Source organism: Pecten maximus, chromosome 3 (genome assembly GCF_902652985.1).
Source record: "Pecten maximus chromosome 3, xPecMax1.1, whole genome shotgun sequence".
Lineage (NCBI taxonomy): Eukaryota > Metazoa > Mollusca > Bivalvia > Pectinida > Pectinidae > Pecten > Pecten maximus.
The window spans coordinates 51,347,043-51,367,198 of NC_047017.1; the positions used below are offsets into that span (position 1 = coordinate 51,347,043).

At 34.8% G+C, this 20,156-nt stretch overlaps 1 protein-coding gene across 2 annotated transcripts; it reads left to right on the forward strand.

The window, feature by feature from the left end:
- Window positions 1-177: 177 nt before the first annotated feature.
- LOC117324507 (N-terminal kinase-like protein) lies at window positions 178-19,114 on the forward strand. 2 transcript variants are annotated; one of them, XM_033880406.1, is made up of 20 exons: window positions 178-389; window positions 2,441-2,500; window positions 2,934-3,014; window positions 3,577-3,699; window positions 4,156-4,382; window positions 4,747-4,837; window positions 5,068-5,223; window positions 5,557-5,715; window positions 6,291-6,398; window positions 6,883-6,996; window positions 8,831-8,923; window positions 9,342-9,404; window positions 9,753-9,941; window positions 10,227-10,302; window positions 11,411-11,533; window positions 11,949-12,100; window positions 12,574-12,687; window positions 13,075-13,284; window positions 14,951-15,266; window positions 15,838-19,114. In XM_033880406.1, the coding sequence occupies exons 1-20, from the start codon at window positions 276-278 to the stop codon at window positions 15,984-15,986; spliced, it is 2,718 nt and encodes a 905-aa protein (XP_033736297.1). In that variant the 5' UTR covers window positions 178-275; the 3' UTR covers window positions 15,987-19,114. The 2 variants fall into 2 exon arrangements, with proteins under 2 accessions (XP_033736297.1, XP_033736298.1); XM_033880407.1 differs by having other exon boundaries at window positions 14,954-15,266.
- Window positions 19,115-20,156: the final 1,042 nt, after the last annotated feature.

The window sequence follows — 20,156 nt, forward strand, 5'->3', positions numbered from 1 at the left end:
AAGATTTAAATCAGATTATAATTTATCTTACTTCAGTAATATTATATTTTTAATAACACTTCTTACTTTTTCATAGTTATTATTTTCTATATGTTTATGCAAGTCAAAATAAGTGTTTGAATTTTTACGACATAAATTATTTTCGCGCATGTCAGTGAACCATTTCCGCAAATTTGACACGCCACACAAAACCACGAAACTGAAGATGCAGCGTCTGAAAAATCGAGTTGGAGATAAAATGAACTGACGAAAGTATATAAAGTTAAGGTCACGGAATGTGGTCATTCTTTTCAAGAGATCCTACAAAGGATTTTCATTATGAAATCCTCGAAATTGTCCCAGGTTTGGAAGAAAAGTCGATTTGGACACTTCACAACGGAAAGAAAAAGGTGCTGGTGATACCTTATTGACGTGTTGTTAAAATGTACCTAAAGGGCAAACAACAGTTATTCTAGATTTACTCCAATAATATAGTGCTTATTGTCATGTTGTCACCTTTGTGTGTTCCAGAATGGTTCATCAAAATAAGTCAAAATATCTAATTATATTTAGTAGGCCTAATTAAAAATACTTGTCATATAAAAGTTTTATATTACAAAAGTTTATGAAAAATAGTTGTAATCTTTACCGGGTATTTGAGACGTATAATAGAATGTTTAAGATACTAAATATATCTGCTAGAAACGAAATAGCATGTTTATGTGTATTTCCCCAAATTAGTATTAATCTAAACATAATTAAATATCTAAATAAGTTACACATTGAGAGTTGTACATGTAGTATAAGAATATATACTGCTTTTCATTTAACAGTGTTACATTTGTATTTGTCACTGGTAGCTTGGTAGAAACCACATCAACCAATAGGAGACTTCTTTCATTCTTTATTATCATCGAAAAGACCTACAAATACGACACAATACAATACATTTTCACTCTCGCATTCACATATATAATACTAAAGACAACTCGCGACGACCAAGGTTCCCGACCTCCGATAAATATAGCGCTGTATATTGTATTAATAATTATAATATTTATATAAGAGTAATATATTAATATGTATCCATTATATTATAAGCGCACGTATAGAATGTACCTATCGGGCAATACTGCTCCTGTACGGGTAGTTCATAGAACATGTATATCTGTTGTAATGATAGATACATGTACCACTGTAGGATGTAGTTGTGGCGGCAATGACAGATCCTTCTCTTACGAGTCGGATTGTAGAAATGACTTGGGTAGAAAGTATTTACCCATAAGTCAGAATAGTGGCGGGAATACAGGGTGCTTTATTCGTGCAGAGGGAAGTCCAAAGTCTACGAGGTCTACGTCATACATACAACTCAGTCGGAATGTTGAAACGGAACATAACAACACAGTACATATACATTCCAAACTGATGACGTCACATACCCTGTTCACAACACAGGGACACCATGCATACACACAGTCATTACTAATATAAATACACATACCTGGGCTACATATTGAATGATTTTTTTTTTATTACAGATTTTTAATTGTAAAAAAACTGAAATACGAGCATACAATTTGTACCTACCTTTTTTTGACTGCATCCTGTCATCACATATATATATATATGTATTTATAGTTGTAAGTTAATTAATGTAAAGTCGTTTTTACACAAATCAACCCAATTGCTTAATTTTATGACAAAATCATCGGGTAAAGTTAATTTTATAGTCATATTACCAAGCTTTAAGACTAAGTATTTTCTCTGAAAAAAGGGAAAATCATATTAAACCAATTCACAAAATTTTGGTGAAATTAATATGCCATTGTTACAATCTCTCTGTCTATAACTAGTGTTTTTCAATGGTATATCTAGATCTCCTATCAGTATCATATTCACTTGGATATGTTCCATATTGTATTCTACTATTCTTCGTCTTGACCTGTAATGTTGATCTCAGTCATTGGAAAAGTTTACCTAGGACATAACTGAAAATATTTCAATTAGGCAAATTTTGTATGACCGTGCACCTTAGGTAAGCAGAGTGTATTGCGTGCTATGGACCTAGTATTCGAAACACTATTTTGCCCAGAAAGATTGCTTCAACAGATCTTAAGCTCTAATTGAGTGAATTTGACTGATATATGTTCCTGTTCCTAAGTACCTGTATATCAGAAGCAGAATCCTTTGATTTCAATACACAAACTTATGGGTGTTGGATGATACACTTGGCTTTCACCTAGGCTGCTGGGGTTCGATTCCCCAATTGGACGTGATAAGATATGGCGTCACCTGCCTGACCATGCATGTGGGTTTTCTTTTCCCTGGATACTCTGGTTTCCTCCTACAGTAAGACCCCTCATCAGGACACATTTAGTATAGGTTGAAATAACTTGTGAAGAAACTGTTGTAAAATGAATTAAGTTTACATCTTAAATGAATGAACATTTTTTTCCTGCAGAGCACAAATGAACCAGTCTCCATATTTGCCTTTGATGTAAAAGGCAGCAGTGAATCTCAGGTAAAGCATGCTAATACATTTATGATGTTACAGGTAACAATACATTGTTGTATGGGGATGTTTTCTTATGCTTTAATTATAGCACAGGGACATGACAAAAAACTTGTAACCCCTGTCTGTTTATAGTATGATGATTTGTGTCCCTGTATTTGATATTGTATATAGTGTAGATCTATGTGTCACTGGTAAAACGTGATTTTTGTTTAATCGTGTTGAATGATTCAGGGTAAAGCACTGATTCAGAAAATATTTCTCTGGTATATATTTTTAGATGTGTTGATGTGGATAAAAGTTCATATTCAAACAACTTGTGCTGATCATCTTGTAGTTATAATTAATTTACCTTGGTAAAGTTAAACCAAATCGTTGACAAGTATGCTTTATAAGGTTGTATGCAGCATTTTGACTTGTGTTACATAATTCATACTTTTAGGTGCAACTTGCAAAAGGAGCTTTGAAGAGAATCAAAACTCTACGCCACCCAAACATACTCACGTTCCTTGATGGCATTGAAGTAAGTGTTGTGTCAACACCTCCCAAACATACTCACTTTCCTTGATGTCATTGAAGTAAGTGTTATGTCAACACCTCCCAAACATACTCACGTTCCTTGATGTCATTGAAGTTAGTGTTGTGTTTACCAGATAACTGCATGGTGTTATAAAGTTTTGTAACAGAACAAAAAAAAAGAAAATTTGTGAAGTACAGTAGTAGCTCTCTTTTTCAAAAATTATTATCAAAATACCCAAATTATATATAACATGTATTTCAATACTTTTTGACACATCTGACCACAGACAATAGATTTTATTTATCATTTGAAATTGTATTGCTTCTAGTAGACCCTGGAGGGTACTTTTGTTTGTTATTTGACTCCTTGAAATGAGATTTGACTCAGTTTATAGTTTGAAAGGGAGATGTTTTGTTTCTTAGATTTCTAATTATGGTGATTTATTTGACATCTGAAATTTCTACAAGTCCAGGGTTAACTGTAAGCCCTGAGTTATTACTGAATGCTTTTATTACATGAGATAACATCATTATGTACTGTAAGTTTTCCTTGAATTTACTTTCAGACAGAGAAGGTTATTTATTTTGCAACAGAACCAGTTGTTCCTCTGGAAACATACCTGAAGGACAATGAAAGCCTTGGTGACCAGAACTCCCTGGCCATCTCATGGGGACTACATCAGATTGTAGTAAGTTTGATTATCGCCTCCTGACCTACATAATCACATAATCAATTCAAGTTCAACACAAAGTGTTTTATTGGATAATGTTACCAAAATATTGGCCTGCTGTTATTTTTCATCAAATCAGTATAAGATTTGGTTTTAGTTTATGTGGATTTGAAGTGAAAGACATGAACATGCTCAAGTTCAGTGCAGACTTGAGACACTTAATGTAAAAAGAAGTCTAGTATCAGTCTATTACTGTAACAGAAGCTATAATTTTTGTATCCCTGGTATATACCATATGTAATACACTGCTCGTCCAGAGAGAACTTCTCTTTAGCTCTCATATTCAACATAAGACTGGTATTCCAGAGGCCTGAATCAATCCCCAGTAGAGGCATGGACATGAATATAATTTATCATGAACTCTGTAACATTATTGTAAATTCTCATTATCTTATATAAATTTTTCTCTCACAGAAAGGGTTATCTTTCCTGGTGAACGATTGTAACCTGATACACAACAATGTCTGCATGGCCTCCGTGTTTGTGGACCCTGCGGGGGAGTGGAAGTTAGCAGGTGTAGACTACATGTATCCAGCTCAGGGGCAGGACTCCGTACCGCCAGTCAAAATACTACCAGTGCTGGAGAAGTATGATCCACCAGAGAAGTCGGACCTACGCAGGGGAATACATGGGGAGAAATGGTCAGTTTCTTTATCTGTATATAATGGTCAAGTTTTAATGTCATTCCTTTTGGCACTATCAGGCCATTATATTTGTTTTTGTCTTGTTTTAACTCCATTCTCTTTGAGATTAATAAGAAGATATTTATCTTCTCAGTTTTGATTAGTAAAAACCCCAAAGTCTGAAGGAAAAAAATATTCCAGACCAGTTTATTTTCCTGATTTACCTTAGAGATGCCCCTGATCATAGCGATATTGGAATTGATTAATACCTACATTCTTTTAAAAAGAATTGGCTCATGTTCAGTTGTCAAAAGTGTGAAATGTGGTAAATAATTACCTGTACCTTTAAGTTACATACACTTTAATATGTTTTGTATTTCAGGTCATCAGATATGTGGGGCTTAGGTTGTTTGATCTGGGAGGTGTTCAGTGGTCCACTACCTAAGAATACATCTCTGAAGTCCTTAGGGAAGGTAGATTATATAATTACATTGTCAACATCCCGCAGTTAGGGAAGGTAGAATATATAATTACATTGTCAACATCCCGCAGTAAGATAATTATCATTGAATGCTAACTTAAAAAACATCATTATTGGAGTTAATATTTTTGATATAAACTTTTTTTAACAAGTAACATTTGAGAAATTTTGAATTGAATAAAAGATGTTCTTATATTTTTAAAAAGATCTGCTTAAATTCAGATCCCGAAATCCCTTGTGCCAAACTACTGTGAGTTAGTAGGAGCTAATCCAAGGTCACGACCAAATCCAGCCAAGTTTATAGAGGACTGTCGGAGAACCAACGGTTTCCTCAATAACGCTTTCGTAGATACAATGATGTTCCTCGGTGAAATACAGGTGAGATATGTCGGACACTTAATATCGTAAAATAAATGTATAATTGATTTTATTGTTTCATGAAATTGATTTTGCTTTATCATAATGTATTATGTTTCTGCATGACGTCCCCATTAAAAAAAATGTATGAAGCCCATTTGTATTATCATCATTGTTTAGCCATGTTACCTTCTTTGAAGTAACTGGTAGTCCTATTAGTGCATTGGTTTGATAGTGTTATCGTTTTTTATCAAACGGAGGAACTATAACTGATAAAAAAAGTTTAGGTATCGAAGATCTAGCAATTTGGCACTGACGATTGGTGTTATTTTGACTGATTTGTTTGATATACAGATTAAAGACCAGGCAGAGAAATCCACATTTTTCAGTGGATTGACATCATCACTGGACCTGTTCCCAGAAGTGTTTTGTAAACACAAAATTCTTCCTCAGTTACTGTATGCGTTTGAGTATGGTAATGCAGGATCAGCCGTGTTAGCACCCCTCTTTAAGGTAAGTGTGACTACCATGTTTATCCTCGAGTAATAAAGCTCCCTCCCCTTGTGAAAAAGTTTAGTAGTTTGGGGAGGGCTTATTTGTGAACCTTGTTTAGCTTACCATTCTAAGGTTGGTGATTCTGCAAAAATGAAGAAGGGAAATAATAGTTGATAGGGGCTTATTTGCAGATAGATTAAGTACATACCTAAGGTTATTAGACTTGGCTGAGAAATTTGTTACTTTAATGCTGTAAAACATTTTATTTCACATAAAAAAAATCTGTGTCGTATGTACTTGGACAATGACTGCTGTATTGTGATACGCCACACTTTGGTGAAACTAAATGGAATTTGCTTTAGGAAAACAATTCATTACCTCAGAAAATTATGTGATATAATTTATGAAAATCCTGCTGAATTTCTACTGAAAATTTTAATCTTAGATATTATATATGTTTACACACATACACTGTATAGTGATTACGGGGTTGAGAATTTTCACCAAGTCCTTGTGTATTTTATCTGGTACGTCTGCTATACAAGGTATCAGTTCTTCTATCATGGTACAATATCATTTGATTTATTTTACAGCTTGGTAAAAAGTTAGATACTGATGAATACCAGAAAAAGATAGTGCCGTGTGTTGTGAAACTCTTCTCCTCTCCAGACAGAGCAACACGAGTAAAACTTTTACAACAGGTTAGTCCATAGCCCAAACAAAATACAGCATTCGGTGATTTTGCTCAACCACCAATTTCCTTTGGTCCCACTACAGCAACTAGACTTTGTTTGCACATGCGTCGCCATTTAGAAGCACGGCAGTGATTGGTTGTTGTTTTTACGCATATGTAATCATATTAGGCTGAACAGCCTGCCTTTAGTAAATAGTTGACCCTTAAAGTGGGCCATGATTAGCCCTTTGACTGTTACTGCACTAAAGAAATTTTCCCATGAGACTTTTGAGATAAATCACAGCAAAGAATTTTGTGTAAGAAAACATTAAAAGATTAGATCTAAATATAATTAACACTTGTTAGTTAAACATCAGCAGCAAACAGTTGTGAATCCAAAACAGGAGCTATGACCATTAAAATGATTGACCAACATGATGTTACTTCATTATCTGTAGTAATGAGAAAGATATATTGTTTGGTATTGATTTTATAAAACTTTTCCATTTTAGATTGACTCGTTCATTGACTATCTCCAGTCAAATGTTGTCAATGACCAGATATTTCCCCAGATCTCTACTGGATTCATGGACACGGTCCCAGCAGTGAGGGAGAGTACCATCAAGGTATCCTGTACTAACTTATTTGTGCTGAATATGCAGACATATTATTCATGTAGTTTTCAGTCAAGATTATAATTGTCTGTGTCCAAAGAACACAATCAGTTCAGAAATGCACGCAATTTTGCAATACCTAGTAAGATATGTTATTTTTCAGAAATCTTAGAATGGAATTATATTCCTCGAAGACAAAATATCAATCTGCAACTGGACTTCATCATTATTAACGTCAGGGTGCCTTTGGCACCTGCCGTTATAGGCGTGGTGGGGGAATGTTGTTACTGACAGATCTCTTCCGGCTAACTATTCCTCTTTTCTGTCATACAAATGATATACATCCGCAGCCTAATATAGTTCCTATTTTGATAGCAATTATTGACACAATTTAAGTGATGTAAACCGTGTTTACTGCAATTATTTAAAATGAAATGTTAATGTTAGGTGTTCTAGACTATTTTAGAGTATAATTATTAACCTTTTCCCTCGTCAGTATATGCAATTTTGTTGGCGTAGGATTACGTAGTTCTGTCTCGATACTGCCTTGAAAACGAAAGTAGAAAAATCAGTTTGATCGTCGTGGAAATTTACATGCATTCACAGAGAAACTATTCACATCTGTTCATCCTGAGTTCATATGCAGGAACATTTGATAGCTTAAAATCATTCCCATTTACGTAGTCAAATGCACCCGAGCATTCCACGAGATAACTTCAGCTGTCACGTGACTCTTCACTAGTCAGCCAAAATGGCGGTTATGTCTACTGTAACTAAACCAACGACCGTTCGCAGTTTCATATTCATTTGTATGTCGCTAGAATACGCAAGAAATGTGACCAGGAATTGAGGGAAAGTTGTAACAAACTACATTGCCGTTTTTCGTGAGGATTTTATTAAATAAAGTTATTATTTGTTGTTTGAAAAGAATGTAATGATTATGATCCGTGACTGATGTACTGGCGGTGTCAAAACTAGATATGTCTCGTCGGACAATGCGACCGCAATTTTCTATCAGAGTTAAAATGTTTTACTTAAGGGGTCATAAAATAGATGTTTGATAGGCCTTATTAATAACTTAAAAAAAACTTCGCTGTGTACATCTTGGATTTTATCTTTAGTTGTAGTTACAACATGTTCTGTTAATAGACCGATTTGTCGCTCAGTTGATTCTTTTTTCAAAGTTTACAAGCAGCTTTACTGATTCAGGAGTATATCAGTAATCTTTCACAAGCATTTAAGAAATGGGGAAAGAACTATACTCAGCTATTGTAAAGTTGTCAGCTGATATATATATATATGTTATACATGTTTTCTTGAATATGTATAGAATAGAAATACCAGGGCCAGATGAAGACATTTCATCTGATACAAATGTAACTGTCTGACTATAAAATCCAATTTTAAATTTCTTATAATATGACCTCAGACCCTGACGTTTCTCAGGGCCTTTGGCCCTTTGATTTTTTGATTATTTATGATTTCTCTTTTCTTGGGCACAAACAAGAAATTCTTCATTCTGCAATTACATTATAGTTGAAGTAATTTTCCTATGCATGATCCACGGGTATAGAAAATATTCCTAGTTCAGTTCCTTCATGATTACGTTGGTTTAATATTTCCATTAAGTGAATTGTTATACATGTTCTAAACGTATATTGATTCTGATTATCAAGTATATCAACACGCTCCTAGATCTGTACAACTATACTTAAATAGTCTACCTCTCTGTAGGTGCAGTCTAAGTATATCAACATGCTCCTAGATCTGTACAACTATACTTAAATAGTCTACCTCTCTGTAGGTGCAGTCAGTTTTGTATATTTGAAACCTTGATCTTTTTCAGGCAATGTTATATATGGCTCCAAAATTAAACTACAAAAATTTAAATGAAGAGCTTATGAAACACTTTGCACGTCTTCAAGCTAAAGATGAACAGGTAAGAACTTATACACTTTGCACGTCTTTAAGCTAAAGATGAACAGGTGGTACTGATTTATATAAAAATTAATAAATTTGACTGAGGCTGAAAACTGATAATGTAATCTTCACTTTTCTCACTGGACTAGCATGTCAGAGATCGTACTGAAGAAGGAAATAAAAATAAAGGCATTGTCAAGTTTTACTTTATATACCCAAGTTTTACTTTATATACCCAAGTTTTACTTTATATACCCAAGTTTTACTTTATATACCCTGTACATGAATTTGAATTGTAGACGTAATTCACTTTCAATGAATCAATAAACAGATGAAGAACATAAATTTCTCTGTGGTAGTTGATCTGTGTAGTCATAGAGATTTGAATCTGATGTAGCTATTATAAACCTGGATTTTGTCGTATGTTATTATTATAGGGAGGCATTCGGACCAACACAACTGTATGTCTAGGCAAGATTGCTGGCTGTATCAGTCCACAGGTACATCATATAACTGATTCTATATAAATATACTTTCTTTATATGTGACAGCTAATCTAGCATGTAGAAAATTATAAAATTTGTTGGCAGAATATCTATTTAAGTTAAAAACTTATAAATAAATGAGTCATCCTTACAGTTTATGAGACTTTAAGGAATTTGTCTCTATTGTATGATTTAACATTCCATTACCCATATATAATACTTGCTGCAAAAGAGTGGACAACTTTTTGAGAGGTTATGACTAGATGTCATTGAATATGATATAAGTGTCCATCAAAGTTTGCTGAAATAATACACTAGTCAAGTTCCTAGTATGCAATGTAAACAGTAAAACTCTACTTAAAGGTGAGACAGAAGATCATCGTATCAGCATTCCTGCGTGCACTAAAAGATCCATTCCCTCCAGCCCGGCAGGCTGGAATTCTCGCCTTGGCAGCTACACAGAACTACTACCAACTGAAGGAGGTGGCTAATAGAATATTACCTACCTTGTGTAGTATGACAATGGATCCGGAGAAAGGTGTCCGTGACCAGGTAGGTCCTAGTGTTAAGTGTCCGTGACCAGCTTACAGCTATCAAAAATTAATTTTCATCTTCCATTGATAATTAATGAATAGATTGTAAAAGTTAAAACTTTGTATGCATTATTATTAGGCTTTGTGATAAATTATTTGAAATATTTTTTGTAGTTGTTTGAGTTTAAGTTAGCATTGTCTTTGACAATGAAATAAACATCTTTGAATCTTAACAATGATTACTTTTCATGGTTTTAACGATCTTGATTCCTTATCATGTTTGTCTACTTATCTTTAATTTCAGGCATTTAAAGCAGTGAAGGGATTTATTGAAAAGCTTGAAAAAGTCTCTGAAGACCCTGAGCTGGCAATTGAAATGGGTAATGACTTTAAACAGTTAGCTGTACATTATTAGGAATATGATATAGAACCAGACATATACTGTTCACCTCACATCTGTAAAGATAGATATGTGTTGTACCTTAGACTTTGAAAATGTAGTAAATTCATGTATGTAAATAGCTCTAACCTTGGGTATTCCCACATCCTGTCATATCCAACACACAGCTGTAACTCGATTTCTTTAATTAAAAAATAAAATTTCATATGAAACCTATTATATTCTATTTATATACCTAAAAATCATTTCACTTTAAAGTTTTGCATTTAGATCTGTTGCTCAAACAGTATAAGTCCAATATTAACCAAACTTGATAGTTATAGATCACATAATGAACATCTCAACACAGCCTTCATTTATGGAATATCCCAAAATTTATGGTCCAGACATTCTGGTAATTAGGAAACCTTGAACATAAAGTTTTGTGTTTCTCAAAAAGTATCAATGTTATTTCAGCCAAACCTGGAATTGTTGCATTGTAGGATGGATGTCTCAACACACCCTACAGATTGCATGAATTATTATAATATTTTGCTGTATTTTTGGGTTAAAAACCTCTGATTTTGAGAAAGTGATATGAAATTGTATGGCTTCTCCGATTGATTTACAAATTGGTTCATAGTTAAGTTGGAATGAGTTCTGTAATAAATCAGATGTATTGTCTTCTCTCAGTTTTCAGAAAGAGTGATTTCTAGGGTAAAAATGAAATATTTAGGGGAATTTTGTGAAATGTTTGTTTGCAATGCATCAATATAGCACATGTCTGCAATGTGAACAGGTGGAACAAATACTGAAATTATAAGTGAATTTTTTTTATTTCTGCCAGAATTACAGATGGCAAAAAAGGGGAATTATTACTGTGGAAACAATTTCCTTTTAAAGTTGTTATTCTATAAATACAAGGCTTTATATATACTGATTTATATCATCATATTGGGTTAAAAATAGGATAATAAAATACAATCAGAAACTAAAAATAAAAGTAAACAATCCACATTGTTTATATTTAAGCTTCAATTTTTTGTTCAGTTTTATATTTTTGTCACAGACAGGGAGGGAGACAAATAAACTTTTTCTTTTTGATACAGAGAAAGATGTGATGGCTGGAGGTTCTGCCATGGGGTCTTCCAGTACCTGGACAGGATGGGCTGTGACAGGAATGTCCTCCTTAACCTCAAAAATATACAAGAAGGCCAAGCCTGGTACAGGAGGTAGGTACTACAGTGTCCAGAATGTCAGTCTTCACCTCAAAAATATACAACAAGGCCAAGCCTGGTACAGGAGGTAGGTACTACAGTGTCTAGAATGTCAGTCTTCACCTCAAATATATACAACAAGGCCAAGCCTGGTACAGGAGGTAGGTATTACAGTGTCTAGAATGTCAGTCTTCACCTCAAAAATATACAACAAGGCTAAGTCTGGTACAGGGGGTAGGTACTACAGTGTCCAGAATGTCCTTGATCACAAAAAAATACAATACATTAAGTAGGTACAATGATCAGACTGAGAATGAAATTGCATGCATTAGTTGTGTTATTGTGCATGTTAGAGCGATTGTGAAATTTGGAATTTTGTGATGTAAACTTAAGAACTTACTGATACTAATCTATGTATTTTCTACAACAGCTCCAAAACAATCCATGTCTGGTTCTACCCCAAAACCAACAAACTCCAGGCCACCTCAGACCACACAGTCTAGTCCCAAAGAGGAGGATGAACCTGAACCTTCCCAGGAGGAGGAGGAAGGCTGGGACGAGGAGGGCTGGGGAGATATACAGGTATCTCCTAGAATATTAAATTGGAGAATGTGAAGTTGATGATTGTTTTCAAAATTCTATTTGGAGACAGCCATTTATAGCATAAGTATACCATTCTACCTTCAAGAAATAGATAGATACCTTCCGCAACAGTGGGATTGAAATAAATAATTACAAATAGTGCTAAATACATGTAGAGTTCAACTGTGTTGCAGATTAAAATATTCCTTGTTTTTAATTTAATTTTGTACTAGACAACTACTGTTATGTAAATATGTTCAATTTGTCAACAGTCTATTTCTTCCCTGAAATTCTATTGTCATTCCCTCTGTTAGTCAATCAGTACCATATTGTACCCTTACCTTAGTCAATCAGTACCATATTGTACCCTTACCTTAGTCAATCAGTACCATATTGTACCCTTACCTTAGTCAATCAGTACCATATTGTACCCTTACCTTAGTCAATCAGTACCATATTGTACCCTTACCTAGGAAAGTCCTGCATCATCACCCACATCAAAGACTGAACCGAGTGCCGGGGAGGGCTGGGATGATGATGATGATGATAACTGGGGCAGTTTGGAGGACACTGGACCTTCAAAACATGTGAGTCATGTACAGATGAAAGTGTTTAGAGGTTTTAATTAAATGTGGGGTTTAAAGATGAGTCAAGAAGCAAATATGATAGCTTGTATGTGCTATCGGTAGCCTCTGTAGTCCTGTGTTTACAAATAGGCATTTTAGTCCCAAACATGTTCATGCGCAAGAATATACATGTAATGTAGTGCCATTTTGGTGTCCAAAAAGAAAAACAAAATGTGTTTTGGGGAAAATGTTTGAATATCAATTCCTCAATTTTTGGAGAATAGATCAGTGAGATAAGGAAATTTACTTGTACATATTATAACTTGTATAATGAAGAATTTAAGTGAGACTGGTATGTAAATGAGTAGATATTTGTGTATGTATACATTGTCTAGTTACTGTTGTCAGTCTAAACTGTCAGTAAACTCTGGTGGAGGGATGAAGCTTGAGAAGAAGTCGAAGTCTGACGACTTGGGAGGAGGATGGGGCCAGGAGGAGAATGAGGACTTCCTGTCTATAGAGGACAGTGGTCTACAGCCCGCTAGTGCTTACAACTGGGGAGGAGCAGATCAGCCGACTGAGACTGACTTCTTTTCTTCAGCAATGGGCTTACCTAAGGTAGGTTTGATCAAAGTAGGAGAATTTGGGCTTACCTAAGGTAGGTTTGATCAAAGTTGGAGAATTTGGGCTTACCTAAGGTAGGTTTGATCAAAGTAGGAGAATTTGGGCTTACCTAAGGTAGGTTTGATCAAAGTAGGAGAATTTGGGCTTACCTAAGGTAGGTTTGATCAAAGTAGGAGAATTTGGGCTTACCTAAGGTAGGTTTGATCAAAGTTGGAGAATTTGGGCTTACCTAAGGTAGGTTTGATCAAAGTTGGAGAATTTGGGCTTACCTAAGGTAGGTTTGATCAAAGTTGGAGAATTTGGGCTTACCTAAGGTACCGTAAATATTCGGGTATAGTGCGCACTCGCGTATAGTGCGCAGGTACGTTTTTTTTTTTCAATTTTCAACTGAGCGGTAGATGAATTCTAAAGCATAAGATGATAGGAATTTGTAACTTATGAAAGCTTATTTACAATGTACCACATTCAATTGGAATCACCGGTCAGATTTGACACATTGGATTGACAGGTTGTTTACATTATACCGCCACAGGCCTAGTCAGCTTGCAAATTGTAGTGGTCCCATCTACGCTGTTGTACCAACAAAATAATTAATCCTACCCTCAATTACCTTGATGCTTTTCACGCAGGTATGATCTCTTGTGTTGTCTGTCCACGAACATACAAAGCTAATTAAGCTCAATTATAACAAGATTGACTAGTAAGCTGACTGCTACGTAATGTAACACAGGCCGCCATTTTGTATACAGTACGGAAACAGGTCTGCAGTCGTCGTGCTGGTCACAACTTTTATATCAATGAATAAACATGTGTAAAGGATAAATCTACAGTGCAGACGATAAATAAGAGTACCCTGGTAGTTTTCACAGTCATATCGTATTTTATATGGCCAGTTGGTCAGTGACTGCCGCACGAGATCAAGGCATTAGTGCCTAATTGCGCATGCGTGCTGTTACAGCTTCCGTAAATAAACAAGTTGAACGTTATCAGTTTCAGGCAACATTCTGGATTTATAAGGTGATTAATTTAGAAGTATGAAATAACTAAGTACTGCTATATCATTTCAAGTTTTGTTTGATGTTAATTGAGATGTTATACATCGTTTTGGACCTGAATACGGGAACATGCTCAAGTGAGATCGTATGTGTACGGAACATGTGGCTCACGATCGACTTAGATAAATCCACGTAATTGCTGATAACTATTCATTTCTTTGATTATTTGTTAACTATTACTTTCTTAATGCTTTATATATGTTATATATATATATATAAGTATTAAAGAAATTAAAGGAAACGATCACAAATCTCGGTCAAATCACATTCATTCTGACTGGGAAAAGGCTTGTACTTGCGTATAGTGCGCAGTGGCCTTTTTCACTTGTCAATTTTTGAAAAAAAGTGCGCACTATACGCGAATATTTACGGTAGGTTTGATCAAAGTTGGAGAATTTGACCAAAGGAAATTTAGTTTGATTTACTACTCTATTCAAATACTATGACTACTGTTGGTTTGTTTGCAACAGGTATTTGATAATTAGTCAGTAATTAATGATGATTAAATGTTGATATTTTATTGACTTAAAAACATTTGGATTAAGCTGAATTTATTGACTGAAAATGTTTTGAAATTGAAGAAAATGATTGTCATTGTTTTTCAGAAGAAATCCCAGCCACATCAGTCAACCAAACCTTCAAATTCAAAAGATACACATTCAAGGGAAACAAGAGAGAGGTCTACACCGAGTGAACCAAAACCAAAGTCCAAATCTAAGTCTCCCTCTCCACAGTCTGGATGGGGCGACGAAACAGGATGGGATGATGGGGATGCCTGGGGTACTGTCGGGTCTACAAGTGGTACCACCACCACACGGGCTTCAAGTCAGCCGAGAGAGGTGGCACAGGGCCCAGCAGATACACAAGGGTCAGGCTGGGGAGAGAGTGCAGGGGGCTGGGACGAAGACTCGTGGGATACAGGTAGGCCAACCGGTTAAAAGTGTTCTCGCATACTTCACAGAGTGATCCTGTGGTTGCTAGGAATTGGATTGATAGAATCTAACATGGGGAAAGGGACGACAGCTGGGACGCGGTTTAATGCTCTCTCAAATGGGGAAGGAGACGATAGCTGGGACACGCGATGATGCTCTCTCACATGGGGAAAGGGACGGCAGCTGGGACATGCTATGATGCTACTAACAATAGCATAAAGTCGTCATTTATGTAGCATTACCTTGTCACTAATTGATTTATGATTGATTAGACATCCCTTCCATGGAACAGACACGTGTAAGATTCTATTTATCTAATAAGTATGCAAAGAAAATTTTAGAAATAAGATCTGAAATTGTTGATAATTATTAGAACAATCAGACTAATTCATATAACGAATATTTCTTCTGAAATATTTTCTAGATCAGTTCTATCGTTCCAATTTAACTTGAAAAGGTTGTTTAAAGAATTACAGGTGAGGATTTGGAACTAGCTATCATTAAAATGTTATCAAGAGAGGTTTTAGCTAACACTGTTTATCTATTTATCCTTTGTTCAGGGTCTAGTAAAAGTGACATTGCCAGAAAGAAAAAGGAAGAACGAGAACAGAAGAGGTTACAACGACAAAAGGAACTACAAGAGAAACGAGAAGCTAAGAAAGGCAGTGGAGCTCTAAAGCTCGGTGCTAAGAAGATGGCCATGGACTAATTGTGTTCAGCAGAGTATAACTGTACTGTGATATTGTGTTTGTATCGTCCTGACAAACTCATGTTCAGCTTATGCAAAGTGACTCAGACTTGTGGATTTAGATGGGCTTCGTAAAATTAACAAAGCAACTTAAAGTGTAGTAAATATTCACTTAATTGTAAGACATATTTCTTGTGTTTAACTTTCCTTGGTTTTAATATGATAGGAAATCAAATTCTCATTCTGATTGTAAATCATAAGAGAAATACCAGTAATGAAATGAAAGTACCAAATGAAAATAAGTCCTGACAACTGCAAATGATAACCGATGTTAAAAGAAATTAGATTGTTGATGAAACAGATTAAGATTTATAAAAAGGAAACTTTTAGAAAACAGAAGATATTGTAATAAGATCCCAAAATAAGAAAGATTTTGTGTATCACGAAGTCTTGTATGCCTCACTTTTCACATATCATATGAATTTGTTTCCTGTGTCATAGATTAAGGATATTGGACAGAGATCTGAGATTTATTCTGTGGTAGCTGTACATATTAAAACCATGAAATAACAATAGTTATGTAACCCTGGTAAATACTAGCCCCAATATACTGCTTAGCTAGAGATCTTCTCGTTAGCTCGATCAGTTGAGCGTAAGACTAGTAAGCCAGAGGTACGGGTTCGATTCCTAGCCGAGGTAATGATTTAAATTTAATGGATCATGTGCTCTCTTACTTACTGTTAACAATTTACAGTGTAATTAGAAAACAAATTTAATAAATTTTTTCCTTATTCCCTTTTTTGAGGTATAGTTTATGTATGTAATATTCTTTTAACACAAGTTTCCATTTTATGTGAGATTTGTGAAAGTAATCTAAAGATTCCTTTTTCTTTCTCTTTTGTACCCTAAATAGAAAATCCTGATCAAGCACTATAAGTTGTAGTTATTGAGAAAATATACTTTTCGGTATGACTTTTTTCTGCCATGTTGGATTTTTTAACCTATTTGTTTTCTTTGTACTTTGTACTGAAATCTGTGAAGTTATTTATTGAACATTGGCACGAGAGGTCATATAGCACAATAACACTGTCATGTACATGTTCAGGAATATTTGTTTCAAGATGGTGAGCCAAGGTGATTACAGAAGATAGCAGTGTAATTACAGAATCGCTTATTTATAAAAACAATCTGACTGAGAAAAGTACAAAGTCTAACTCAGAAATGACTAAAATTATTATTACTGGTTCAACCTTTATCAGTTGCTGTTTAGTTAAGTAACAACTGTGAATCCTTCACAAAGTTGGACAAACTCCCTGAGGGCATCCTCTTTTAAGCAATATGATGTTACACTCACAACCCTATGTTATATACAAACACAAAGGAAAATGATTTTGTTTATGTTATGCATTGGCATTGAAAGTCTGTAGCAAGTTCAGTTGAAAATGTTACAGATCGGGTCCAAAAAGTGATGCATTTTAGACAGACATGAGAATTTTCAGCTAAAAATCTGATTTCAGACTTTTCCCTTATGTTTGCAGTAATGTGACGAGCCTTGGTTTTATATTTTAAGACACTGACCATGTATTCTATTATCCTGCAACAGTTATCAAAAATAATCATTTTGAAGTGAAACGGTATCAACAATGATCCAAATATGTTCATCTTTAAAACGTTGTTTAACTTGGAAGTAGATCAGTCAATTTGAAGCACGTGCTAAGATTCCAAAATACAGCGGTTTTCCGTCACTGTCATATATAGCAAAAATATATATGGTGGGTGTATTCCGACAAGGTGGTGGGAGTATAAAGATAAATATATGTATGATAAAACATGCAATATGTTATGCTGAAGTAATATTCACAAAATGATAGATACACATGTATTTAACAGTTACAAGTGTTGTTTTAAACATCACAGTTACAGTTGAATGCTGTATGTTTAAACATCACAGTGACAGTTGAATGCTGTATGTACGAATGATAGATATTTAACAGTTACAAGTGTTGTTTTAAACACCACGGTTACAGTTGAATGCTGTATGTTTAAACATCACAGTGACAGTTGAATGCTGTATGTACGAATGATAGATATCTAACAGTTACAAGTGTTGTTTTAAACATCACAGTTACAGTTGAATGCTGTATGTTTAAACATCACAGTGACAGTTGAATGCTGTATGTACGAATGATAGATATTTAACAGTTACAAGTGTTGTTTTAAACACCACGGTTACAGTTGAATGCTGTATGTTTAAACACCACAGTTACAGTTGAATGCTGTATGTACGAATGATAGATATTTAACAGTTACAAGTGTTGTTTTAAACACCAGTTACAGTTGAATGCTGTATGTTTAAACACCACAGTTACAGTTGAATGCTGTATGTTTAAACACCACAGTTACAGTTGAATGCTGTATGTTTAAACGCCACGGTTACAGTTGAATGCTGTATGTACGAATGATAGATATTTAACAGTTACAAGTGTTGTTTTAAACATCACAGTTACAGTTGAATGCTGTATGTTTAAACGCCACGGTTACAGTTGAATGCTGTATGTTTAAACACCACAGTTACAGTTGAATGCTGTATGTACGAATGATAGATATTTAACAGTTACAAGTGTTGTTTTAAACACCACAGTTACAGTTGAATGCTGTATGTTTAAACACCACAGTTACAGTTGAATGCTGTATGTACGATTGATAGATATTTAACAGTTACAAGTGTTGTTTTAAACATCACAGTTACAGTTGAATGCTGTATGTACGAATGCCACATATCTCAGCTCCAGCAATGTCCCCCATATACACTATGTATCACTTACAGCACATCCACATAATCAAAGAAATTACATGTATCTCGAGCTGGTCGGATACTCTGCATTTAATTTCATTATCACAAAAAATGTTGTTGTCAAACATGAATTTATCCTTTATATTACACAGTATAATGTTCCATTTTCTTGTGCTTGGGTAGGGATATGTGCTTTGTATACAAAGTGATCTTGTCTGTAAAGTGATAAATGGATGTGTATTAGAGACGGTATAAATCTGATGTTTGAATGTAAATTGTTAATGCTTCCGTGTAAGAAAGAATTGTTGTTAGTGAGATACTTATTGGGATACTATTAAAGATAATGAAAATTAAATTGTTGTATTTGGTTTTTGTGTTGCATGGGAAGCATGGCAGACACACAGGGATTACTTTGTCCATCTAGAGTAATGCCACACACAATAATAATAATCACCGTCCACATACGACCTCGGATGTTGTGTGGATGTTAAACTCAATCAAACAACCAACTTGCAACTGACCCTGAAATTTAAAAATAACACCCTTTTAATTAAGTGTACGTGAGCAGGAGACACATCACCCTTCGTGGAATTCTGGTCTTGTTACTATCTCCTCTCTGATATAATGACACCTTTTAATAGTCTTCTGGTACCATTATAGTATTGCAATGGACTTACAATAATGACCCATGACATTAATTTGATAAATAAACAGACAAGTCCACTTTGGTCTAATTAAGTTGGCATACTTTAAGAATTTCACTCAGTTTTATAAAATGACGTTATTTGTCAATATGTTTCAACTGATTAAAGTGAATGACATTTAGGGTTTATGACACTCAGTGAGGGGAATAAGGATAGGCTTGTACATTATATCAAATGACGTCCTTGCTCTGCCGATTTCATTACTGAACCAGTTGTCCTGAAACTTTCTACACTTACAACCATCATCTAATATGAATTCACATTTCAACCATCTGGGTTAAAAATGAGGTCATTGTTACTATAAATATATTTTTGATGTCCTTGCTCTACCAAGTTCATTAACAATCTAATTGTCCTGAAACTTCTTACATTTACAACCATCATCCCTTGTATGAGGTTGCATTTCGAACACCTGGGGTAAAAAATGAGGTGCTTGCTACTATGACTATATTTTGTAGGTCCGTGCTCTATCGACTTCATTAATGATTCAATTTTCCTCAAACTATATAAAACTTATTTAAAAGCATCATCTCTTGTACGAATTTGCATTTCAATTAACTTTCAACAAGCCGAAACTGAGATCACTGCTACTGAAGGATAATTTTTTGAAGTCCATGTTCAACAGACTTCGTTAATTTCCCGATTGTCCTAAAACTTAATACACTGACTCACTACCTTCATCTTTTGTAAAAG

What these genes read in the sequence shown, in the direction of transcription:
- LOC117324507 (XM_033880406.1), top strand. Translation starts at nt 276, where the DNA reads ATGTGGTCATTCTTTTCAAGAGATCCTACAAAGGATTTTCATTATGAA. An exon ending in ACACTGGACCTTCAAAACAT is followed by an intron (nt 12,688 to 13,074) that starts GTGAGTCATGTA and finishes TACTGTTGTCAG; the next exon opens with TCTAAACTGTCAGTAAACTC. An exon ending in CGAAGACTCGTGGGATACAG is followed by an intron (nt 15,267 to 15,837) that starts GTAGGCCAACCG and finishes TCCTTTGTTCAG; the next exon opens with GGTCTAGTAAAAGTGACATT.